We start from the raw sequence: 26,603 nt of genomic DNA, 5'->3' as shown, positions 1-26,603 counted from the left end.
ATATTTGGTTAGTAATTAAGAAATTTATATAAAATTTTGGATGAATTTAATCAAATATTTTTTGTTATTAGCATTAAATTATCTTTGAAAATATAATTTTTTAATATTAATTTAATTAGAATATAATTATTATTAATATTTAATTGGTAGAACTATAAAATGTGATAAAAATAAATTAAATAAAATAATTATTAAAATAATAATATTTTATTATTATATACATAGTAAATGAATAATTCAATGTAAATATTTAATTTAAATAGAACCAATAAATATAAATTTATATGATATTAGTTAAATTTTAAACATATATTTGGTCCAAGGAGTATAATCTAAGTAATTCTAAATAAAGTTGTGAGTTGCGTAAATATTATGTTTATTATATTTACTGGTTTTTTCTAAAAATAGTGCGTCATATTATACGACTTCAAATATTATTTTTATTATTTTATATTGGACGTGAATTTCACGCGCAGTTTTTGGGATCAATGAGATTTGGCAACTGCATTATTTGCATGGGGGAGGGAGAGAAGTCCTGGGACCCAATAATGATCGATACTGGTACGGCCATATCATGATTGAGTCACCCAATCAGGGCCATTGATTTTGCTTTGTCTTTTAGCTGCTCCGTCAAGTTCCTGTCGCTTCAAATTATCCATCAGATCGAATTGATAGTTTCCAGCAAATATCACCAAAGAATCGGCCGGAGATATTTTTAGAAAAAATTAAAAAATCTACGTGTAAATAGATCTATTAACGAGAGAAAGAGGAATTCTATGAATGAATTATTATAAAATATAAAATATAAAATAATAAATAGTAATAAATTTTTCTAATTAGAAATTATATATACAAGAAAAATTTCGAAAAGTTCTTTATAAAAAAATAGATTTCTCTATAAAATGTGTTTTTTTTTTTTATAGAATCCAGATTTTTACAAGAAATTTGTTCAAAATTTATATATTTAAAATTTATACCTAATATTACTCTTTATTAATCTATCAAACATATGATTGATTTTTTAATAAGCATAATAATATAAATTTACTTCGTAGTAAGTGATTATAACATCGGATAAATAGCACAATTTTTTAAAATTTATATTTAATTTCTTGGATCGTGAAATATATATATATATATATATTATATATATATATAGTGATGCAGACGGAATTTAGAGAAATTGCAACATTGACTGTACTTTGACTATAAGTTGTACCGATCTAATGCTATTCTTTGCATCTATCTTTAATTTTATATATTTTAAATGACCTTATAAATTAATTATGAAAATAAAGAAACTATTTGGCATGTGATACTTAAGCGGATAATTAAGATTGTGAATTTATAAAGTTTAAGATAAAAAATAATATTTTAAAAAAAGTTTCTAACATTAAGGTTTATAAATTAATCATACGGGTTTCTATATGCTATATAAGATAATAATAAGTTTACTACTCTCTTATCACCTATTTATTATTTTTTTTATTTTTTATTTTTTATTTTACTTAATAATTAAAGAAATAATTATCAATAAAATTGTATATATATTTTTTAAATATATTATATAATAATAAAAGAGTGATAGAAAGATAACAAGTCTTTCATAATCTATATACACCAGCTGCTAGCTAATCTTTCTATCCATTTTGTGTCCCAGTCCGACGAAAGTAGTACTGCTTTAATTTGGGGGACCCCAGGCAGTGTATTGGCCATGGCTGCAGGGGGGCCGATTGACTGGGTAGGATGCTGCGAGTCAGTATAGCTTATCGTTATACTGTTCCACGATTGGGTAACATGTTTGTTTCTTTCGGAAGAGGCTAGCTAGGCGTGCAAGTGGCATGAATGGTAACCTATACTTACGGTACTACTACGATCCCAACTCCTTGTCATCATATTATTAACATTGGATTATATAAATATAAATTTTTTGAACTGATCATAATAATATGACATGATTTTACATTTAATTATTTTATTCAAAATTTATTTTCATATTAAATTATTTATTTATCAGTCAAAATAATAATAAAATATTATAAATTTAATATTTTTTATTTTTTTATTCTATTAATTCTTTTTTGTTCTAAATTAAAAGCTACATGAAAATATTAATATTATACAATATGAAATTTAGATAAAGATGTGGATGAGTCTTAGAGTGCAACGAATACATTCTAAATATTTAATACAATAACATTGAACTTATTTCAAACATAATGTCAATGTCATATTCTCATGATCAGTACAACCAACTAATGAAATTTGCGTTAAATCCCAAGTAGCATCTCAGGCAGCCAAGGTATGTGCTTGTTCTATGTAAATACTTGTTCATTTACTAGCTGGCTTGATGCACTATGTATAGAGGCTGGACTGGAAAAAATTGAGGGAAGAGAGAGAGAGCGCTTCTGAAAGAAGAAAATAATAAACAAACATTTGGTTGAATTACAGTATTAAGTCAAATATGACTGAAGAGTCGAATCACTGTAGCTAAAAGTCATTTGGTTTTATACTTGCATAATCCAATGCAACCTGTTTTCATGTTTTATTAGCCATTTAACATTTTGCATTTGCATTTGAATATTTCAATGCGAATGCTCTCATAGATTCAGGGGCGGACTTACGTTGGTGCCAAATTTTTTCAAAAATATGCTTTAATATATAGTTTTTGCTAAGATATCCTAATATAAAGATCATTTGCCTCCCAAAACATTTTCATAAATCTCATTTAGTACTTAGTTGTCTAGGTTTTTTTTAGTTTTTTAATAATTTTTTCATAATCACACTTATTTTTTGTCATTAATAAAATCTCACATTCTCTTTTTTTTTTTTATTATTATTATTATTTTTTTTTACATTTCATAAGAGGCAATAAAATATCTTGATATTTTTTTATAAGCTATTTGGTAAATTTACAATTTTATTTTTCCTATTTATTTACATTTTTCCTTTTAAGTCTTCCACTAGCTAGCTTGTTTGGATTAATTTTGTTAGTAAGTACATATATACTACCATCAAGTTAACAATTAGGAGTGAATGTAACAAATCTCGCATAACTATTTCTATCTATATTATAGAGACTTTACAATATTCCATCTTAGATTCAACAAAAAAAATTTACCTTTGTTTACTTAATTTTTATCATTTGCTTCAAAAAATCTTACATGACTATTTCTACCTTAATTTTTATCTTTCACTTGAGTCCGATGGAGCTCAAGTGAGAGGTTTAGATGGGTGATTTTAATAATTTAGTTTGCCCCTATATAACAACCTTATATGGTTAATGTTAAATATCGATAACACACTTTGCTACCTTAAAGTCGGTTATTATTCACCCCTATATATAATACACTTTGTTCATCGCTCCCTCACACACTAAATCCTAGTTCTACCCCAACATAGATTGTCAATCGTTATCGATGAGTAAAGCAACAGGAATCCGCCGGGAATTGATCGAGCTTAGATATTGAGATGGTTTTCGATTCACTTAATTGGACTGATCCCTGCAAATTTGGTTTTGAACTATGGAAAGGTTGACCAAGGTCATGAACGTACGATAGATCTATATAATATGTACAAACCCGGCAAATCATTTAGATTACGCTTGGATGTTAAGATGAGTTGAATTGAGTTGTGAATATTTATCTTTATATTAAGATGTGTTTAACTTTTTTAAATTGAGATGAATTTAACTTGTTAGATTGAAATATATGAATTAGGTTAAGATGAGTTTAAATTTTTTATGAAAAATTGAAAAAGTAATAAATTCTATTAATGATTAATTAGTTTGAGATGAGTTGAATTTAATTCTACAACCAAACACAACTTTATTCTAGCTAGCTAGGGCATAAGAGGCTGCCATGCATGACTACACACACATATAATATATATATATATATATATATGTATGTATATATGAAGCTGGTTTCGGGAAATACATTATATGCATGGCTTCCTATGTTTCGGGAATTAATAATCTCTCTTAATTAGGTTTTTATTTTTTTAAGTAAGAAAAAGAACAGTGTATGTAATCAAACATAGCCTTACTAATTAAGTGTGACGGCCATTATAACACTAGTACTAACTATCATATTTGAAATTAAATTCAAAATTTAAGACATGCCAAACTACGTTAGAGTAACTAAAAAATCTAGACAATTAAGCCACCATGCATGCATGCATCATTGATGTTGTCTTTAGGGGTGTAATCGGTCCGGTCCGGTTTTTCTATTTTTTTTTAAAATGTTTATAAAAAAAAAAAAACTGATTTAACTAGTTTGTTTATATAAAAAATTTGTTCACAACCAGATTTGGTGCTGTTCACAGGCAGGTTCTATTCGTTCATCTAACTAGTTTTGTTTAGTGGATTGGATCTTTTATTTTGTAATGCATTTGTAACTTTGCTATATGTTTGACAAACTCTAGACTTTTCCACAAGTCTGTACCTTAATTTTTGGAAAGATAATCAGTAAGATCTATTTCTTTTACTGACTGAATGTACAAACTTTTCCACAAACCTAGCAGTCACAAGAAATTCAAGAATGGACATTAACAAGCCTATGAGTCTATGTAATAAAATAAGTTCAAAAATCTAAATTAGAAATCCAAAAGTCTAACAAATTAACATAAACTTTATTTGCCAAAGGCCTATGGCCTGATGGCATAACAATCAGGCAAAATGATAAACTGGAAGCCCTAGCACTAGCAGGGCATGCCACATGTTGGAACTCACGAGACACGCTTTATTGAAGAGTAGGCTAGACATGTCATAGTAGGCAAACAGGGAAAAGAAAAAGCATATGTACAGCCTTTGATGGTTCACAATGAAAGCTTACTTGCAACAACAAAAATTAACATTAAATACCACACATACATGGATTGACTTTTATCAACAACAAAACCTAATTGGCCACAAGTTCCACAACCAATTCAACGACAAAGCCTAGGCCACAACCAACAACAATCCAATCGGCAATAACAAACACTAATAAATTTCGGATTAAAAAAAAATACCCTAATATCACAAAACCCAATCAACCCAATTGGTAATCAAGATTCACAAAAATTCCAAAATCACAAAACCTAATCACAAAAATCCTAATATCACAAAATCCAATCACAAAAATCATAATAGGCTACTGCTAGTATGTAATTAAAAAAAAAAAAAACCCTTACCGTGGGCTGGGGGCAGATCAACAGAGAGTTGAGAGAAGAGAGATTGTGAGCGACGAGGTTACGGACTCATGAGAGAGTTGAGAGACGAGAGAATGAGATACGGGAGAGTTGAGAGTGAGAGACGATTACGAAAGAGTTGAGAGACGAGAGAGTGAGAAGCGGGAGAGTTGAGAACTTGAGAGTGAGAGACGGAGAGAGAGAGCTGCGAGTCTGCGACTGCGAGAGAGTGAGCCATCGAGCAGCGATGGAGAGAGCTTGCTGCGAGAGGCGAGAGCAGAGTGAGTGACTGAGAAGTGAGAGACGAAAGAGATGAAGGGCGCCGCTGCTGCTGAGTTCAGAACTCTGCGAAAGACGGAAGGAGATGAGTGTCGAGTGATAGTGATGAGTTCACTTTAGGTTTTTCAAACATATTAAAATGGCGCCGTTTGACATTTGCCCTTTACTATTTAATTAAAATTTAATTCTTTGAATCTTTTTAATGTGTTTTTTTTTAAATGATAATTAAAATTTTTATATATTTCTAATACATTTAATAGACTATAGACTATAGTGATTATAGTGATTTAATATAACTATTATTTATTAACTATATATATTTGTAATACATTTAATATACTAAAGTCAAATATTTTATATATTAGACTATATAATATATATATATATATATATATATTTGTAATACATTTAATATACCATAGTCTAATAGTATTAATATTAGCCTATTAGTATAGTTATATATTAGTATTAGTTATAAGTATTTAGTATAACTATATTAGTATAAGTATAACTATAGTTTATAGTCTACATTAAACTATTAGTATTAGTTAAATAGTTATAGACTTGTATATTAGTATATCTATATAATATATTAGACTATATAATAGTATTAATATTAGCATATTAGTATAGTTATATATTAGTATTAGTTATAAACTTTTAGTAAAAACCTTTAGTATTAATTATAAGTATAACTATAATCATTAGTTTATATTAGACTATTACTATTAGTATTAGTTAAATAGTTAAATAGTCTATAACTAATTATTAGTTAAATAGTTAAATAGTCTATAACTATTAGTTATATACTTATATATTAGTAATTTAGTATAGCTAAATAATATATTAGACTATATAATAGTATTAATATTAGACTATTAGTATAGTTATAAGTTATATATTAGTATTAGTTATAAACTATATATTTAATATTAGTATTAGTTATAAACTATATATTTAATATTAGTATTAGTTATAAACTTTTAGTAAAAACTTGTAGTATTAATTATAAGTATAACTATAGTCATTAGTCTATATTAGACTATTAGTATTAGTTAATAGTTATAAACTTTTAGTGATTTAATATTAAATTTTATGTAATAATTTATAAATTATAATAAGAAATTATTTCATATATGATATTATTTCATATATATAATTATATATATTATATATAAAAATTTATAATTATACATAATATATAAAACTTATATATATTAATTATTAATATATATATAATATTTTATATAAAACTTATATATACAATAATATAAATATTATTTTTTTATATATATTTTTAATAAACCGGTCCGGTCCGGAAAATCTCAAAACCGGAATCGACCGGTTTTTCCATTATAAGAATCGGTCTCGGACCAGATCGGTTTAAAACCGGTAAAATTGGTCCAATTTAGTCCGGTCCGGTCTAGTCCGATCCAGATCGGTTTTCAAATTTTCTGATTTGAAATTACACTCCTACTTATCTTGGTATACCTAGCTACGAATAAACTACTACTTTAGCTTATTTTAATAAATAATCAAGAAAGTAGAAGCTCCTTGATTATTAAAAAACAAGGAAACCGATAAGACAAAGGGATTGTACTGAGCATTATATATTTATTTGTTAAAAGAAAATAAAAAATAAAAAGTGGCCACAAAAAATGGCGAAAGATATTACAGCCAAAAAATATATAATTAATAGGATCTATTTCTGGTACTGTACTGTGACGATATGTCAAATTGTCGAGTGACAAAAACAAATTAGGATAATATATATCTTGTCAATTTATAGTATGCAAAAGCACATGATGATCACGTGTGAGTTTCATTGTTACATATGATTCGATTAGGGTGAGTTTTGGATATTGAGTTACAATAAAATAAATTGAGATAAAATGAATTGAGAATTGAATAAAATATTATTAAAATATTATTTTTAATATTATTATTATTTTAAAATTTAAAAAAATTAAATTATTTATTATATTTTGTATGAGAATTTAAAATAATTGTAATGATAAGATAAGATGAGATGAGATGAGATGAAATATTTTTACTATCCAAACGAGACCTAGATCTAACGTGCATTAATATTCAAAACGTAGAAGTACTATGGCGCAAGTCTTTTATAAAAAAAATAAAATTTATTATAAAAAATTTTAAAAAATCATTTTTTTTTTTTTATGAGTCCACGTTTTTAAGATTTATACAAAATTTAAACATTTTGAGCTTATACCTATTACTCTTGCGATCGAAATCCATTTTTCTCAAGAGCCAAGCTAGCTACGTACGTACTGATCACTTATCATCTAACTCTAACTAGGCGCTTCACGTTGTTTTTGTGGGTGGCCTTCGGTCGAGAAATAATTTAGGTATTGTACGTGTTGAAATAGTGAGGGTTTTGGAGAAAATAATACATATATATTTTAAGTGTATAAAACTATACAAAATGGGCCTATATATAATTGATTATGGCAAAAGTAAATAAGGAAATATAACGAAGGAGGGAATATTCTAACCTAGAGTTATTACATGAAATTAAGAATATTATCTAATATTCTAAGAACATTAGATATAATCTAAGATATATATGTATACACTAACATCCTCTCTTAAAATCGTGATGGCGAAGTCAATTGAAGTTTGAAATCAAGATCATCAAGCTGACCAGGTAGATGTGATTTCGTAAAAAATGTCAATAAGATTATCTTCAGAGGGGATTGAGAGTAACTAAAGGACATTGTGCTGAAGATGATGGCGGATGAAGAGATAATCATTGTCAATATATTTGGTACGCTCGTGGAACACATCATTGTGCGCAATCTGGATGGCACTACAATTATCATAGTGAATAGGAGAACTGGTTGATTGAGGAACACCCATATATTTCAAAAGCCAGCACAACCACAAAAGTTCAAATGTCGTATCAACGAGAGCACGATACTCAGCTTCAATGCTAGAACAGGCAACAACATATTGTTTCTTACTATGCTATGAAATCAAAGAAGTACTAAGTAAGAAACAGTAACCAGTGGCAGAGCGACGATCAGTGGGATCACCAACTCAATCAGAATAAGCCTGTAGCTCAAGACATGAGTGTGATGAGAAGTGTAGACCATGAAACAAAGTGCCCTTGATATAGCTTAAAACTTGAAGAACGGCAACAAAATAGGTAGATCGAGGCGCGCTCATGAATTGACTAACCAGATGAACAACATATGAAATGTTAAAATTGGTGACAATAAGATAAATGAGACTCCCAACTAACCATCAATAAAGTGTTGCATCCGTAAGTGGGGCATCGTCAATGGCTAGGAGTTTGATATTATACTCAAGTGGACTAATGGGTATCTTGCTGTCTGTCAACCTAGCTTTGGAAAGTAAATCAGAAGCATATTTGGCTTGAGTGAGATAATAACCGTCCTGATTCGAAGTAACTTCAAGGCCGAGAAAATAGTTAAGGTGTCTTAAATCCTTCATCTCAAAATTTTGACTAAGAAAAGTTTGAAGATCTCAAATACCGGCAATATTATCACCAGTAATAATCATTTCATCCACACAGAGAAGAAGAATGATAGTACCTACACCAGTAGTACGAAGAAATAAGGCAAAATCATATGGGCTAGAAAGAAAGCCTTGTTAAGTAACCACTGGCCGAAATTTATCGAACCAAGCCCGAGGAGTGTTAGTGTATACATATATATCTTAGATTATATCTAATATTCTTAAAATATTATGATAATATTCTTAATTTCTTGTAATTACTCTAGGTTAGAATATTTCCTTCTTCATTGTATTTCCTTATTTATTTTGGTCATATTAAACTATATATAATAGGCTTATTTTGTACAGTTTTATACACAGAAAATATATATGTATTATTTTTTCCAAAACCCTCTATATTTCAACAGTACGTACGTAAGAGCAAATTAAATGTGGTTAATTTGTGTGAAGAAAATGAAAATGTACGTGCTTTAATTAGATGGTAGTGTTTGTCTGATCGATCATCAGATGAGAGATTTTGCTCCACCGATCCATGCTTTTATGGCCAGTTCATGATGAAGTACTTACTCGTGTCCCATATAAATATATATTTAGAGTAATACTCTCCACATGCCAAAACTAGATTTAGATTTTCTGATAGAATTAGCTAGAACTATAATTTTGTAGCTAGTGTTTGTTAAGATATTATTTTATTGTATTCTTAAGAGGATTTAAGCGCGCAGCAACTTTTAATTAAGACAGTTAATAAATTAATTATCATAACTTTCTTCTTTAACAGTGGATTGTTTTGGTGTTGTGCTTTCACCAGCAAAACCACATCGTTATTTTGTGTGTTTTTTCTCATCTGTTCTCTCCGTGTATTTTGAAGTTGAACCAAAATTAATTATGATGGAAATGATCAAAAAAAGAAAATATTCAGTGCTGAAGTGGAATGAATCTCTATTTTGTAACAAGCTCATGTCTCCGGTACTCTCTATTTAATTTGTAACAAGCTGTCTCCAGCACTACTAGGTTAGGTTGGTGTAAGAGAAATGATAGTTACAGTCGTGAATGCGTAAGCGCCGTACAATCACTTTACAAAAAGTGAATATATACTAGACCCATATGAAAAAAATTAATTTTTTAGTAGTGAACTTTACTCTTTTTTAAAGCAACTGCACGATATTTACGCAATTTACGACTGTATATAACATTACTTTTGGATTAATGGTAGGAAAAATGTTTCACTGCTTTCAATTAACAAATCCAAAGATTAATTGGCGGAAAATAGAAATTAATTAAGAAAAGAAAAATAACTGACTCAAATATATAAACACCCCCGGCCCTAAATGACTATATATTATGATCAACTGCATGCAATTATTTTTGGGTACGTACGTAGTTCCACCTGACCTCTTTCTGCAAGGATGAGACACTCAAAGAAATTAGCACAATGTGGCCTGAGACAACAAAACATCATAAATCTATATGCCATTGAAAGTAATGCAGAGCGAGGAAAGTTGGCATGATTTTGGTCCTCAGCATCCATATTCCGTTTCTTCGGTTTCAGTTAGCTCTTAACTCTCCAATCTCTTGGACAGATCCAGATCCAAGTGTTGCTGTAGATACTCGAGGGCTATGTTAAAATGTTTTGAGCTGTCTCCATTTAATTTGTTATATCGATCTTGAAGTAAGTCCCCCCATAATCATAACGCAACATGCCAAAAGGCAGTAACAGATCGAATTCATACTTTTGTCCTTGGTCTTGGATCATTATTGTTTTGAAAATTGCATTTTAACTCAATGTCTGGGAATAGTACATCAGAAAGAGACAGAAAGAATAGTCAAATGCGGAAAGCAATGCTAATGAGGTATTCTGCATCACATGCATTATGATTGACTGTGATTGCACTTTGGCTGTTTGCCAACTTTCTTCATGTTGATCGATTGGAAGGTTTTTATTTTTCCTTTCCAAATTTTGTACTCTGGCCATCAATTTCATTTTTTACATACTCTGAATTAGCTAACATAAAAATTATTTGTAATTTAAGTTTTTTATGGTTAATGTAACAATTTTACAATAAATAGTGTGTTTATACATCGACTTGTATGTATTATAATTCTTATTTTAATTATTCTATCTTCAAACCGGTATGTAGATCACATAATTTACATTACTTAAATAGAAAGATTTGATTTTTAAAATTTAAATTTTAAAATTAATTTTTCAAATTACATTATACTTCGTAAACAATATGTTATAAATACCTTAAAATAGCAGCAGGCTAAACACATACAACCCCCGTAGGTGATCATGTTACCTATGCATCTGGGTATTGCATGAGACTAGACCAAACCCCTCTCTCCCCTAACCCTAAGCATTAGCAAGTTGCATCCCTTTATATTAATAGAATGGTGAATGGTCCCCCCCACCCCACTAATCTACAGTTTAGCCACATTGACATTGCTGTTCATAGGACTCTTAAATTATGCACAGTGCACCACTTGGATCTGCATTTTTTTACATATAAAGAAAAGATATTTTGCTCAAAACTCCAAAAACTGTGTCCCACTCTGACCTCTCCCATAAAAGTAACCAAATGAGTACTTAAATCTCCTTGTCCCTCCAACCCTTTACTATTGTCTGTAACAACAGTTTGTGGTACTTTGGTCTTCAATTCTGTAGGTCCCACTTAAATTTTAAGAGTCCAAATGCATCTCAATGCAGTGTTTTGACCGCCTGCATTATGACAGAGTACTGTAATTGCCAATAAGCTTTGATTTCAAAAATCCCCCAAGCTTAGAATTGTTTGTAGTGCAAACAAAAAAGTGTTATTGTGAAATGCTGGTTTGTCAATCAGAGGGCTAATCCTGGCTGTCCATTACATGTTCTGGCTGTAAATCTTCCACGTCACTGCCTCCTTCAATTATTAGGACATAGGAGAGCCACAGACGGATCCTCCAATATACAGTAATCCAAAGACTACTACTGCTATGTTTATTAGCTGTATGTCTAGTTTTAAGTAGATTAATTAGAGCTGTCCAAATCTTAATGGAAGCTTTTCAACAAATGAATATGATATCTACCACTTGTAAACTTAATTTGTCAGATGACAGGAAAACCCATCCCCAGATGTTGAAAATAACATGCTGCACCAACAATGATGAAGCTCTTCAAAAGGGCAACTTGGTCAGTGAGTGTACGTATCTTGTAGATATCATAGATTCAGCTTTCACATGGCTACAAATTACTCTCATGTGTCCACATGCTGCTCCGGATTCCTCCCATGTTATAATCCTTCTTATAAGCATGGGAGTCAAACTACAAAGCTTAGCCACTCTTTAATACTCCATGACCACCACTTTACTTTGGTTGAAATGATAACCTAATCTAAAGCTTAGCACCCTATTATCTCTTGTTAAAATCTTCTGGCAGAGTTTTCAATTGATCTCATCACTAAATTCAGATATAATAATATATTCATATAATATATATATATAAATATATTCAGAACTGATAAATGAACCAGCCTAGATTATTCTATTGTAACACCATTTTTTAAAATCGAGAGTATTAATCCACAATTTAATGTGAGGAATCAGATATGGTCAGCCTGGGGGATGCCATTTATTTTTCACACGTTTTAAACGGTATCAACAATAAACTCCATGGATAACTCCATATCAGTACATATATTACCCTTTTATCTTTTATTTTCTTGTCTTATATTTTATTTTATTTTTGCATTGAATTAAAAAAAAAAAAAAAATCTTTGATTCTCCTTCCTTTTGTGGTACTAGAAAAGCAAGAAGAAATTGTAAAAGTCTGTTTAAAATTGCATACAAAAATGCGGTACTGAAAGCCTTTTTGGTCTTGAGTTCCCAAGGTGTCCATGTGCTGTTCCTATATTCTAAACACTAACTTGGTTCACTTGTTTCGACTTCACCAGACCACATGATATTTTATAATCCCATAGTCCACAATTTTACTGAAATGACAAAACAAAGGGATTAAAATATTATATATATTTGTATATACAAAGGTATTAACAATATAAGAAGCCTCAAAGCATCTACTTCCCTTTATAAATCACAATCTCATGCATCTGATCAAACACAAGTTACAACTACACAACCTTATTCCCATTTTCTCTGAACCCAAACACGGCCAAAATGGTCTTCCTGGAAACTGTTCAAATTACTTCTAAATCCACTGAACAGTCTTCAAGTCCCCGGATTTCTTTCTCATCTGAATTCCTTGATGAGAAGAATTTCATCTCCATTAGCCCAAATCCCCTGGGCGAGAACGATGAAGAAATGGAGATAGATAAAGCAAGAAATGCAGAATTCGAGTTCTTATCAAGCAATATGAGTAGCCATACAATGTTAACTGCAGACGAGCTTTTCTTTGAAGGGAAGCTCCTTCCCTTCTGGCAAATACAGCATGCCGAAAAGCTTAATAAGATCAGTCTCAAAGCGAAAGACACAGAGGCAGAAGAAGTGGTGGAAAAGGAGAGGAATACAAGGGTAGGTTGGTTTGTTGATGATGACCCATCTCCAAGGCCACCAAAGTGCACTGTTTTATGGAAAGAGCTATTAAGGTTGAAGAAACAACGCGCTTCCTCTTTATCACCATCTTCTTCCTCATCATCTTCGTCTTCTTCTAGCTCCCTTGCCGAAATAACTACACAAAATGAAGGGAAGCAAGGCTTGAGGAACAGAGAGAAGCATGTAAAGAGGATAAAGAAAGGATTGGAGAGGACAAGACCAGCTAGTATTAAAATAAGGCCTATGATTAATGTGCCGATTTACACGCAGGTGAAGAGCACTTCCTTGCCACCTCTGTTTCCACTCAAGAAGGGAAGACTAGAGAGGTGAAGAGGAGAAATTGGCAGCTAAAGTTCCATTTGGTCTCTGCAGAGTTGTTCTATATATGTTCATCACTCTCATTTCTTTTTTCTTTTCTTTTTTTTCTTTTCATTAGATATATATATATATTATATATATATATATATATATACTTCTCTGTTTTCGAATTTAGATTAATGTTAATTATGGATTTGAAGAGTGGACACTGTAAATGCTGGCTATTTTGCTTGTCGGATGATATTAGCATTAATTTTAGTTGCATATTCCCTTTTCTATCACCTGGAAAACACATGTATCTGTCTCACACTGATAGGGAAGTAAGAAGTGAGAAGTCATGCCCCAGTGCAGGATGGAGAACCTGTGAATATGTGGGTCTCGCATTCAGGCATACCAGACAGAGAATTTGAATTTAATTGTGGTAGAAGAGAAGTGTTGACGGTTTGCCCTTTATGAAAGGTGAAAAAGGAACTGAAGGAGCAAATATTATTGTGCATTTGAGAATACAAGAGCTCCGAGTACATCTCACTATCTCAGGTATGCATAATCTGTCTAATTCTTTAAAAAACCAGTTGCAAAATAGAGATTATTAATGAATCTGCAAAAGCTGATTCAGTCCAACGCGTAAGATACTGATATCAAAGTCCCTCTAGGGAAAACCCAGCAAATTTAAAACAAATTAAAAGATATCAATATTCATAGCAAGGTAACAACCAAGTGGCGACAGAAAAATAAAAAGAGAAAATGGCCTTGTAATGAAGCCACTTCCCATACGAAGAGAATGGAACCATGTCATATTAGAAAGAAATACGTGAATAAGTAATGTTTTACAAGTATAAAAAACATGAACAGATACAATCCACGACCTCACTGAAAACAGAACCTGTAGTATATTAGCGAACAAAACTATACAACAAATGAATAAGGTATGATTATATGCACAATCACATAAATTTTTAAAGCATGATCCAATTACATTTGACTAAAAAAAGAAACAACCATTTCGAGTGTAGAGTTTTGAATGCTCCAAATTGCTCTGGAGAGCAATATCTACCCCAAGTACAAAAGTCCAAGCTTGGAGAACTTGCATAAACAACTTCCAGCAGACTTCTTATAACAATAACAGCTCTTTTATGGAATATATCGATACGTGAATCAATGGTCAGAATCAAGTTTCTGGAGAAAGCAGCCAAGTCGCTCTTATCATTAGATCCTAAAGTACTTGCTCAAGAAGGTGGGAGAGATGCAAAATTATTTCCAGGAGAAGTCCTAGCAGTAAAATAGAAACAATCAGCCTAACCAGTGGTGGATGAGATATGGATAATAAGACTAGGGAATGTTCACACTTACTTGAGGTTCAGCCCAGGTTTTTTAAGGATACTTGGAACTAGACCAGTCAGATTGTTGTTCTGTACGAAACTGAAAGACAGAAGAACCAAGTCAAGCACATAATACATACAGTTGCCACGTTTTTTTATTGAATACTAGCAGAAAGAATCCCCCAACAAAATCATATTAATGTCCCCTCATGTTGTCAATCAATGGCATTTTCAGCAGCATGTATAAAAATGGAAATGATCTCAATCTTCCAGAAAAGTGAAGAAAAAATTAGCACAACAGTGAGTCGCAATTTTAATAATTAAAGTAGAAGGTGAATATTTACATCTGAAAGCATGGACAAATTAACAGGCGATTGCTACCCAGCTATGAATAAGATAGATTACATGGAAATCCTACAGTATACAGATGTAACTTAACAGCAAAATAAAAAAGCAGATGTTTCAGTTGTGGTTGTTCTCATCCTGATACAGGATCGAGAATCGAGTGAAGTACAGGAAATACATGGGTAAAATCTAGTTAAGATATGCAGCACCATCCATATAGGTATTTACAAGATATGTTATCTATATATAAATGTATGAATATGTAAACATACATACAAAGTATGCGCATATTAGAAATTAAGTTAGAAAATTCCAATTTTTTTGATAGGTAAAAGTTAGAAAAAATCCATCAAAATCCACTTGATCCTTTTTTTCTTTGCTAATTTGTGATGTAAGTTAAAGGTTGCATGCAATGACATTGTCTCATCTCATAGTAACAGAGGCATATTCTAAGTTTCTGGTCAAACATGAGGAGTATTCCAAACTCAAAATAAAAAGTAAACCAACATTTTCGTGTCCCATCTTTTGTGCGAACTTACGTGCTAAAATAAAGCGCTAAATCAATGATTTAAGATGAGATCCAACAAGGGAACGATCAATAAGGGTTGTTTAGACTCCTCAAGGCTTCATGTATCCCTTCTTTTCTCAGCTCATTTTTTCTTAATTTTAGTTTCCCAGCCATTTCCTCTCGTGCCACATACCCAAAGTCAAATTCTGACATATCTTGTGAATATGTCTATTGGTTGGCAGAGCATCTTTGGTTAATTTAATAGTCTAAATAAACATAACCCATTGCTTTCAACAAAGTTCAATTTGTAAGCAAGCATCAGATATGCAAAGAATAGAAGAGGCACCCCAAGTTTCATTGAACCTCAACTACAAAGGTACAATGTTTCTAACATGTCATCTACACCACCGCTCAATGTCATGTGAGATTCTGAAAAAACAATCTATATGAATCTGATTTTGATAGGAGATATCTTCAATATGCTTTTAGATGTATCATAGTGGTGGACATCCAAAAGGAAATAGAAAGGATGGGCTTCTGATGCTTGAAAAGGAAGATCGAATGGTCTTGAGCCTCTTTGGATTATGGACCTCAAAGGATCACTAGAAGATTGTGTTTTAAAAGCCCTCAAGAGCTTGGACTCCTCCTCCCTCCTCTCTCTCTCTCTCTCTCTCTCTCTCTAAAACTTCTTCTCCCGAATGAGCCTCATATGAGTGAGGGTTTCAAAACCTGGAGGTGCAAATTCACTAATTCTGAAAGTAGAAATCATCCCCCTCTAGTATGCTGGCAAGCTTCCCATACAACCACACCCAATAATTTGATGAGTTTGGTTGCGTGTGTAAGCACGTTATCAGGAATGGAATTGCAAGACCATTAAGAATCTAAAGAAAATGAGAAGAGATTGCAGGAAAGACATGGTTAGAAGTTCTAACAAAAAATAGAGCCAGTAGAGATGCAACAAACAAATATCTTATTTGATATGGCTAAGCCAGCACCAGTTAACTTCAAAAGGATTTGCGTAGTTGATCCTCAGTAGTTGACACCAGGCCTTTAGTTATGTTGCTGTAGTATACTAATGTATTGATACGTCAGTCATGGTTAGTTTTGGTTTGATACAAGGGATGGTGACTAATTCTCATTTTCTTCTATACTTTTATCATCAATCTAACTTCACCCAATGTACCAACAAATTAGGATCAGCTACATGAATCCTTTGCTACCATACTTAATCCATACAATTGTATCTTGTATCATGAATAATCCAATGCATTATAAGAACCTCAGCCATAGAGCCATGGCTCAATCTGATCAAAGTTTTACAACGATAAAGGCAGTAGTGGTTTATCGTGATGCCTGAGAGCCGAATGGCTAAAACTAAACCTTTTAACACAATATTTGGACGATAATACATCAATGACATAAGAGAAGTGCTCAAATTATAAAATAACATGAACTAATATGCACGCACTGAAAGGGAGAGGGGGAAAGGTATGCCGATTTTAGGGGAAAAAACACTTACAGTTCACGCAATCCGTCAATGGTCCCAAGTGACGAGGGAATTTCTCCACTGAACTGATTGTTTTCCAAATGCCTTCAAGGAAAATGGTATCGAAAGTAGAGAAGGAAAACATCATTAATCACAACAATAGTAATATCAAAAGGTCTCAGGATCTAAACATTCAGGTGATACAATCCACACAATGAAATATTTTATAATGAAAGAAGCAGTCAGAGAAGATAAATGCCTTCAACAACATATGCACAATAGAGACCATAGGTTTCATGTCATTGAAGCGCATAATACCATCATAGAGGAGGCTCATGTGGTAATTGCTTCTTATGAAATCATGCTATCTTTTAATGTGCTCAATAAAAAATGATGATAGCCAAAAATAGCTTACAGCATCTCTAGCATCTTCAATGAACTGAGATCAGGAATTGGTCCAGTCAAATTGTTATTGCCAAGAAAGCTGCCAATAGCATTAAATTACCAATCATCAAATCCTCATCTCCCAATCTCATTAATCAATAAATTCATCATCTAATACCTACATGCCAGTCAATGCTGTCATGTTGGCAATGCTAGGTGACAGCGATCCTGAGAGACCCATGTTTGTCAGGTTTCTGGAAACAACAGGAAAGTGTGAGCTTCTTGTTATGGAACAAAAAATGCAAGCATACAAATTATCATGACATAGTGAGTCAAGTCTTACTCACAAGGTGATCACGCGAATCTGGGGACCTTTGGAGCAGGAAATGCCAGTCCATGAGTACTGGCGGGGTAAACAAGGATCACCATTCCAAACAAGTGGACGATTCTTGAGACTGTCTTTTACTTTTTCCAAAGCTATAACTGTGACAAGATATGCAGTTCCCTTTTAAAAGGATCATATAATTGATGACGGTTGTCATGAAGTGTAATGTCGAACATTTTCAAAAGGTTGGGTGCTGGGAATGTATGAATTAATCTAGCCCTTCATCCAGGTTAAACACATCTCACTTTGCGGGGGGGGGGGGGGGGGGGGGGGGAAGATAGACTTTCTGAACCATTAACTTCATAGGGCACTGCTTACATGCACCACAGCCAATGATTTAGGTCCAAGTAAACAAAAATAACATATTTTTTATGAGTAAATATGAGGACGTTATGATGAAACTATCAAGTTGCATCAGAATGAAAACAAAAACAAAAACCATACCATCTCGGGTAGTAGTTTTTCCTTCTAGAGTCAGCACCTCAAAAACCTCTCCCGCATTTATCAAAGGACCAATGTTTGAACCAACAGCAGGGGTCAAAGTTATCTTTATAGCTCCGGCAAGTGGCCACCGGGTTGCAAAGACACAAGCACCAGCGGGAGTGACATTCAATTTGCGGTAATATGATACATTATTTATGCTTACATCAAACCCCCTAGAGCTCCAATTACGATCATCTGCAAAGTATAGAGCAATGTAGTATGTTGAGTTCGGAAGAGAAAGTGGAGGCCAGTTCAACTCCATTGGTTGTACTTTGGTAGTGTTCAGATCCATCTCAAATATCTTTGAAGGGGGAAGATTCCAGAAAGAAGAAACAGATATGTTCCTGTTTCCTGCTTGTGTAGAATAATTTCCTCCAAATGGCACCCAAACCCGATCGAAATGATCATCGGGATAGCTGGTGCACAAAAAAAAAAAAAAAAAAAAGATTAATAAATGCAAAAAAAAAAAAAGAGTTTAATCATTTTTAATATGGTAATTCACATTTCTGAAACCTACTATACATGCGGGCGCGCACACGAAAACTTTCTGAGACAATTATTTCATGAGTTGCTAGTTTTGAATTGTGTCTTCTTGGCGGGTTTAATGATTCAATCAAAACAATTTATATACCAAAAATTGTAAAATGAAGAAATTTTGTTAGTTGATACAGAGTAAATAATAATGACAGAACCTAAAACAATTGAGAACATCAGTCTCTCATCTCCTTTTCTCCGATGATATGTTGATTTTTTGTGATCCGGATCCCGATTGGATTTGCTCCTTGAGAACCCTCCTACTTTGCTTTGAAGCTCTCTCTGGTCTTAAGGTGAATTTATCAAAATCTGAAATAGTTCCAGTTGGCTTTGTTAATAATTTAAGAGAAGTGGCTGCCATCTTTGGCTGCAAGGTGTCATCCTTGCCTATGAAGTACCTTGGACTTCCTTTGGGGGCTCCTCATAAATCCAAGGCAACGTGGGATGTGATTGTTGAGAAAATCGAATGCAAACTGGCGGGTTGAAAGAGAATTTACTTGTCTAAAGGCAGTAGAATCACACTAATCAAGAGTATGTTATCTAATCTCCCAATGGACTTTTTATCTTTATTTCCTTTGACTGCAGGGGTAGCGAATGCTCAAGAGAAGATTTTTCGTGACTTCTTGTGGGGAGGTTAGAGCCTTAGAGGATGAGAAAAAATTCCATTTGATTAAATTAGATAAAGTTTGCACCCCTTTGTCTTGTGGCGGGTTAGGGTAAGAAAATTGAGAATCTTTCACAGGGCCCTTCTTAAAAAATGGTTATGGCGGTATCATCAGTAAGGGGATGCTCTTTGGAGGAACATCATCGATGTTAAATATGGGAGCATTTGGGGAGGTTGGTGCTCTAATGTAGTAAGAGGGGCTTACGGCGTGGGAGTTTGGAAATTTATCTGGAATGGATGGGAATATTTACTCGGTAATTTCAGACTTGAGGTAGGAAGGGGCACGCGAATTAGGTTTTGGCACGATATTTGGTGTGGTGATGTTGCATTGAAAAATGCTTTCCCCTCTCTTTATAGGATTGCGTAAGATAAGGGTGACTTTGTGGCTGATAATATGAGCATCTCCATTGATTCCCTTCAATGGTCCGTGAGACTTACTAGAACTGTACAAGATTAGGAGGTGGGAGACATTGCGATTTTTACAGTGTGTTATATGTGCTGAAACTACAGGCAGGAGGAGAGGCCAGATTACTTTGGACACTTATAGGGAGCAAGAAATTTTCAGTCTGATCATATTACAAGTTATTGACGACTCACTCCTCCAATGTCTTCCCATGGAAGAGCATTTGGAGGAGCAATACTCCCCTCAAGGTTGCCTTCTTCGGCTGGCTGGCATCCCATGGGAAAATATTGACTATTGACAAGCTGAAAAAGCGTGGCCTCTACATAATAGATTGGTGCTTCATGTGCAAACACAACAGTGAATCAGTAGATCACCTACTTACTCATTGTGAAGAAGTCAAGGCTTTATGTGATGAAATATTCACTAGGCTTAGTATTGCATGGGTAATGCTTGAGAGGGTGATAGATTTATTGTCATGTTGGAGAGGGATTCAAGGTAATCGTCACATTGCAGCTGTTTGGAAGATGGTGCCTCTATGCTTAATGTGGTGCACATGGAATGAAAGAAATGGTCGTTGTTTTGACAATAGAGAACACTCTCCGGATGGTTTTAGGGCCTTTTTTTCATACATTGTTGCTTTGGGCTTCATCTGTTGTATTGAATGGAATGAGTTTTAATGACTTTTATGCTACTTTCCGTTACGCGTAGTTTGTAATTAGGCTCTTTCTTGTATACTTCTTGTGTACTCGGGCATTGCCCAATTACGTGGATTAATAAAATCTATTTTTACTTATAAAAAAAATAAAACAAAAAAGCGCATATGGCTGACAGATTAAACTTCCTTTCTTGTTTGAAATCCTAAGCTTATATACAATTAGATAGAACCCCAAAGGGTTGGCCTAAGTGGTGAAGGTCTTGGTCTTGGAGTATTACTCCATTCAAGGTCTAAGGTTTAGCACCTCATGGGTGTAAACAATCCTTTGAAGTCACACTTTTGGGTGAAAAATCAGCGGTTTAACCAGTTCCGTGTAGGGAAACTTCTGAGGGTGCAGTGCACGGGACCAGGGTTTACTCTACAGGGGTGGCTCCGAAGGGCCAAAATTAGACAGACGGCTACTAAACTAAAATGGTGTAAATACTAAATCCAATAAAAACTTCATATAAATTGCTTAATAATATGTCACAGTCCTCGAATATTGAAGGACATGGGCTATGGGCCTTGGGCCAGTTTCATTTACAATTTCAATTCAGCATGTATAAGATAGCTAGTGGACCTTGGGCCTTAGTTTTATTTCCCTGTATGTTTTTAGTGTTAGCCTAGGCCCATTGTAGGGGTCATCTCCTTTATGTGTGAGCCAAGGGCTCTAGGGTTTGATCATTCAGAAAGTTAATGAAAATCTCTATTCCTTTCTCTTATCTTCTTCTTCATTTCTTCTATGGAGGTGCTCCCCTCGAAGTGATCAATTTTAGTCTATTTTTATTCTAAGTAACTAGAGGTGTGTTACAAGTAGTATCTAGAGCCATCCTTTTCTTGACATCTGCTTCATTAATCAATGGAAATGGAAAAAATTCGCTCATCCTTAGTCAACATCAAGGAGCTAATTGAACAATCACAACAGCGTTATGAAGTCATTTTGCAGACATTTAAAGATATGAAGAATAATTTTGAAGAATTCAAGAACAACTTCGATGAAGAGTTCAAGCATCTGGAACACCAACTTTGTGCGTTACAAGAAGAAGAAGAAGAAGAACTTGGTGCGTTGCAGAAAGAAGAACTTGCTAAAGAGGCTGATCCAAATGAGATCTCTATTTCCCCTGTTCTCATAAATCCCTTCGAAAATCTGGTAATCTATTTTCAATTCAAAAGAGAAGCAACCATCTGCTTGGAAAATATCCCAAACAAATGGCCACGACTCATATGGCATCCGCCATGGCCAAAGTGCATCATGTTTGCACTGAACCTTCATCCACCTACGAATCCTTCCAGAGCTAAACACATTGTGTACAAAGAGTTCGCACAGCCTTCACGGACCGATTTATTCCCTTCACCTCCACGAAACCATTTCTTCGTTTCAGCAGAAATTTTTGGACCCAAGGAAGAACTGGCTCGACCCAGGCCATATTCGGAATGCGAATGAGATTATTCTAGATTTTTGGAAATTATTTTTTTCTACTTCCCTCGAGGCCATGCTGAGACGGCTTCTGGTCGGAAACCAACATGTGGGAATTGCGCGGTGCCGTAGGGAGGGTTTTCGGCATTCTTGAGGGATTTCTCTCCCTCCAAATCTCTCCTTCTCTCTCTCTGAATCTCTGTGATGCCGATCCTTATCTCGATGACTAGAAAGCCCTCGGCCGTTCATTTTCAACCTCCATCATCGTCGGGCACCCCATCTTCAACACAGTTCATTCCCAAGTCTAGTTCTAGTTCTATTCCATTCGGAATGACGTCGGCGTCCGCGACGCCCACTTTTGCTTCATCTCTGTTCAGAGCTACACCGTCTGCGGGAGCTGTTTTCATTAACGTGAGGATGGTGATGAAGAACATGGTTGCTGCCGCTTGGATTGTGGTGTACGGGGTATTTTATGGGAGGATATGGTCTCAGAGGAATGCTAATAGGATGTGGTCTTCCAAGGCGAATAGAAGGGTGGTGACTTTTCTTGAGGTAGCGTTGGTTTTTGTGTTCCCGGAGCCTCTGGCAGTGGCATTGTTTATTCTTCCGTGGCCTCGGAATTTTCTTGAGGAGACGAATTGGAGGATCTTTTATATGTCGAGCAAGCCCTTAAAGCCCTCGGAATACACATTGCGAATTCGGCAACTGGAATGGCTGTGAATGATGCGTGTAAGCTGAAGTTCTTGGAGCTAAAAATGAAGAGGAACTACAAATTCATCATTTTCAAGATTGAGAATCAAGAAGTGGTCGTGGAGAAACTCGGAAACCTAGATGAAACCTACGATGACTTCAACGAGTCTCTTCCTGCCAATGAGTGCCGCTATGCAGTCTTTGATTTTGATTTCATCACTGATGAGAATTGCAGAAAAGCAAGATTTTCTTCATTGCATGGTCACCAAACACATCAAGACTAAGAGGTAAGAAATTTTTTCCTACCCTTTTGCTCGATGTATTGCCGCTGAGGGAGATATGTCCGAACGATGTATATATAACTGACATTCTTGATGCCGCAAAGTCTCTCAGTAAGTCTTCATTGTAGTGGTTTATAACAAAAATACAAGATAGACGAGTGAAAGTATTCATGGGTTTGAGACAAGTTGTTAAGGGTGTTACTAAAAGAATTGGTAGGGGTTTGCACGAATTGGCAACCAAAGTAGATCAGTATGCACAAGGTATAATGGGTCCACTGGGATCAACTCTTTTTGAAGAGCTTGGATTGTATTACTTTCGTCCTGTTCTTCAAGAAGTAGCATCTCTGGATTCAAGGGGTCCTGTGTTGGTTCATGTAGTAACAGAGGAAACTGAGGGACCATAACATAATCAAAAGAGTGAAATGTCATATTCAAGCAATTTTTGTCCATTACCGTCTAGGATCCACTCATTGATATATAGTGATTGCATTGTGAAGGCTTTAGCTGTGGAGGCAAAGAAGGATAAAGATATTGTGATAGTTCATGCTGGAATTCAAATGGAACCTACTCTTCAACTATTAAAGGAAAAATTTCCAGACAGGTTTTTTGACATTAAAATTGCAGCTGTAGTTGAGATAATTCTGAAGTTGAGAATTTGTTAGCAAATGATGTTGGAAGGCTTCAAGAAGCAGATACAGCTGCCAGGGTTGTGGAAGATGGCAAGGATGAGTTTGCAAAAGAGGTTTTTGACCAAATGTCATCCCCATATGTTGTTTCTTTCAAGGTTATTTGCATGGGCCTTGCAGGACATGGTGTAGAAGATGGAAACTTCGATTGGATCACAGATGATGAGTTGGAAGTTCATAATTTTCAGTTACAAATGAAGGGTGGCAGCCAAACCGTACCTTGTGGACAAGGTGCTTCTATGGGGGATGGTTTGTCACAGTCCCCGAATATTGAAGGACATGGGCTATGGGCCTTGAGCCAGTTTCATTTACAATTTCAATTCAACATGTATTTGAACTACAAGATAGCTAATGGGCCTTAGGCCTTAGTTTTATTTTCCCGTATGATTTAAGTGTTAGCCTAGGCCCATTGTAGGGGTCATCTCCTTTATGTATGAGCCAAGGGCTCTAGGATTTGATCATTCAGAAAGTTAACGAAAGTCTCTATTCCTTTTTCTTATCTTCTTCTTCATTTCTTTTATGGAGGTGCTCCCTCGAAGTGAGCAATTTTAGTCTATTTTTATTCCAAGTAACTAGAGGTGTGTTACATAATATCATAAATCGAGTTCATACAGAGAGCTCGTAACAATCTGAAAATAGAAAATCTTAGTAAAATACGTACCGAATGATCGATCCCGAAAACCCAAAAGCATGCCTGGCAACCAACCCCAGACCATACTTGCCAAAATCCGTCGAATTGTAGAGGGAGTCTCCGACTATCAGAAACTCCAACGCCGTTATAAACGGGTCTGAATCCGTATAAGTATTCGCCGCGATACACAGGCTCATGAATTTCCCCTGCGCAACGAAAACCCCTTCAAAATACGTTGACATTCCGTTGGCGTAATCCTCCGTGGTGTTCACCACTCCCCATAAAGTCCCGTCGATTATCTGATCGAACACGGGCGGCGAGTCCTCTTCGTTGATTCCTCCATAGAAGTAGGTGGTCCGGATCAGGTACTTGGCCCCGCGGTAGACGGGGACGACGTAGCAGAACTTCTTGTGGAGGTTGTTCTGCAGAGGAAATGACCTGACGGTGGAGAGAATGGGATCGAGGACAGGGGTAGTAAGGTTCTTGGGCGTCCCACCAGAGACGAAGGCTGCGTCGGGAAACCATACTTTTCTGTCGATTGTAGACCCGTCAGTAGCGCCGCAGTCAATAAAATATCCTGAGAAAAAGAACATGAGTTGTCGAGAGAGATGGAGCGAGAGAGAGAGAGAGAGAGAGAGCTAAATTACCTCTGAGGGGAGGGGGTGGGGGCTGGGAAAGTGAAAGGGGGAGGAAGCTGAAGAAGAAAACGAGGGAGAGAACAGACATGGTTGATGAATTGGCAGTTGAGACGGAAAACAGAGCCTTTGATATATGTTTGACATTTGTTTGAGTTTTGTTTGGTCGAGGGTTGAAAGGGTCGTTGAAGTTGGAAAAGAGGAAGGTGCATGTCGGGGTGTGGTGGTGGTGGCGGGGGGCCAGGTCTCAAATGGTGGTACTCGCTTCTCTCTATTGGGTTGGGGGCGTTAGGTGGATTACCAAAAATGGAGCCGTTGCTTGCTGGAACTGTTCCCATTTGCTTGCGGGTCCAGCCAAGCTGTGCAGGTCCAAGCTGGTTCAAATCGTCGACGCGTGCAGCACTACACGCGCCAATATCTTCTCTATACCATTTCCCGTACAACAGTACAACTGCCCCCGCGATGAACAGAAATTTCATTCAACGCCTTGAATGTTTTTGCAGTAGATTTCAATTTATCTCATTTATTTAATTATTATAATTTTTTAAAATTTTTATATAAAATATAATGAATAATTTAATTTTTTAAAATTTTAAAATAAAAATAATATTAAAAAAATAATTTATAATAATATTTTATTTAATTTTTAATTTTAATCTCAACTTATATTAAAAAACAAACGAGAAAAATCCAATCCATTCAACAATTGAGAAGTATATATTTTTTAGTATCACGTCTGTACAATTTAGACTTGGTAAAATTTAGTTTTCAAACTTCCGTTTCAAATAAATCTGTGCATTTTCACATCAGTTCAAAAGAATTATTATCCCTTTTTTTATTAAAAGAAATATGTTTTTAAAAAAAAAAACCAAATGACTTCTCGATGTAGGTGGAGAGTCTCGGTGACTATAACAGGATCCTTTTATTATATTTAAAAGAAATAAATTTATATGAAGTGTCGTAGTATTGACAGCAAATACTATAGACAATCAATCAAGTTGCTTTATCTAAATTATCCTGTCAAGATTTCATGTCACGAAGTTATCAACCAAATGTTAACGTGATGTTTCGTATATGTTTGGGTCAAGTTTCAAAAATTGAGATATTTGAAAATGAATCCTGTAAGAGGTAAAAAATATTGCGACTTTGAGAGGATAACTTCGGGATCGGGTAACCTCCGATGTCAAAGTTAGTAAATATTTTTGAAGGGTAGCAAATAAGTAAAAGAGTTTAAGGATCACAAAGAGTTTTTTAGTACATG

At 34.4% G+C, this 26,603-nt stretch overlaps 2 protein-coding genes and 1 pseudogene across 3 annotated transcripts; 1 reads left to right on the top strand and 2 right to left on the bottom strand.

Moving 5' to 3' along the window:
* Window positions 1-8,178: 8,178 nt before the first annotated feature.
* LOC121246938 lies at window positions 8,179-10,480 on the bottom strand (annotated as a pseudogene).
* A 2,517-nt stretch (window positions 10,481-12,997) lies between these two features.
* Window positions 12,998-13,992, top strand: LOC121268365. Its single transcript, XM_041172595.1, has one exon. It carries the CDS (start codon window positions 13,105-13,107, stop codon window positions 13,807-13,809), a length of 705 nt encoding a protein of 234 aa, XP_041028529.1. The 5' UTR covers window positions 12,998-13,104; the 3' UTR covers window positions 13,810-13,992.
* A 578-nt stretch (window positions 13,993-14,570) lies between these two features.
* LOC121268348 (leucine-rich repeat receptor-like serine/threonine-protein kinase At2g14510) lies at window positions 14,571-25,665 on the bottom strand. Of its 2 annotated transcripts, XM_041172582.1 has the most exons (10): window positions 25,355-25,665; window positions 24,738-25,284; window positions 18,871-19,123; window positions 18,669-18,795; window positions 18,187-18,322; window positions 18,022-18,093; window positions 17,871-17,939; window positions 17,489-17,560; window positions 15,148-15,216; window positions 14,571-15,066 (listed from the first exon to the last, which is right to left on the bottom strand). In XM_041172582.1, exons 1-10 carry the CDS (start codon window positions 25,431-25,433, stop codon window positions 15,024-15,026), a joined length of 1,467 nt encoding a protein of 488 aa, XP_041028516.1. In that variant the 5' UTR covers window positions 25,434-25,665; the 3' UTR covers window positions 14,571-15,023. The 2 variants fall into 2 exon arrangements, with proteins under 2 accessions (XP_041028516.1, XP_041028508.1); XM_041172574.1 differs by having other exon boundaries at window positions 18,669-19,123; window positions 25,355-25,664.
* Window positions 25,666-26,603: the final 938 nt, after the last annotated feature.

Source organism: Juglans microcarpa x Juglans regia, chromosome 1D (assembly GCF_004785595.1).
Source record: "Juglans microcarpa x Juglans regia isolate MS1-56 chromosome 1D, Jm3101_v1.0, whole genome shotgun sequence".
Classification (NCBI taxonomy): Eukaryota; Viridiplantae; Streptophyta; class Magnoliopsida; order Fagales; family Juglandaceae; genus Juglans; species Juglans microcarpa x Juglans regia.
The sequence above is the reverse complement of the archived record's forward strand: the minus strand, read 5'-3'. Positions and strand labels throughout refer to the sequence as shown.

Bases quoted from the DNA above. Each gene is read 5' to 3' on its own strand.
- LOC121268365 (XM_041172595.1), top strand. From the start codon at position 13,105: ATGGTCTTCCTGGAAACTGTTCAAATTACTTCTAAATCCACTGAACAG.
- LOC121268348 (XM_041172574.1), bottom strand. From the start codon at position 25,433: ATGTCTGTTCTCTCCCTCGTTTTCTTCTTCAGCTTCCTCCCCCTTTCA. The intron at 18,094-18,186 runs GTGAGTAAGACT...TGTTGTTTCCAG, and splicing joins CAGATTCGCGTGATCACCTT to AAACCTGACAAACATGGGTC. The intron at 17,940-18,021 runs GTAGGTATTAGA...TGCTATTGGCAG, and splicing joins ATGACAGCATTGACTGGCAT to CTTTCTTGGCAATAACAATT.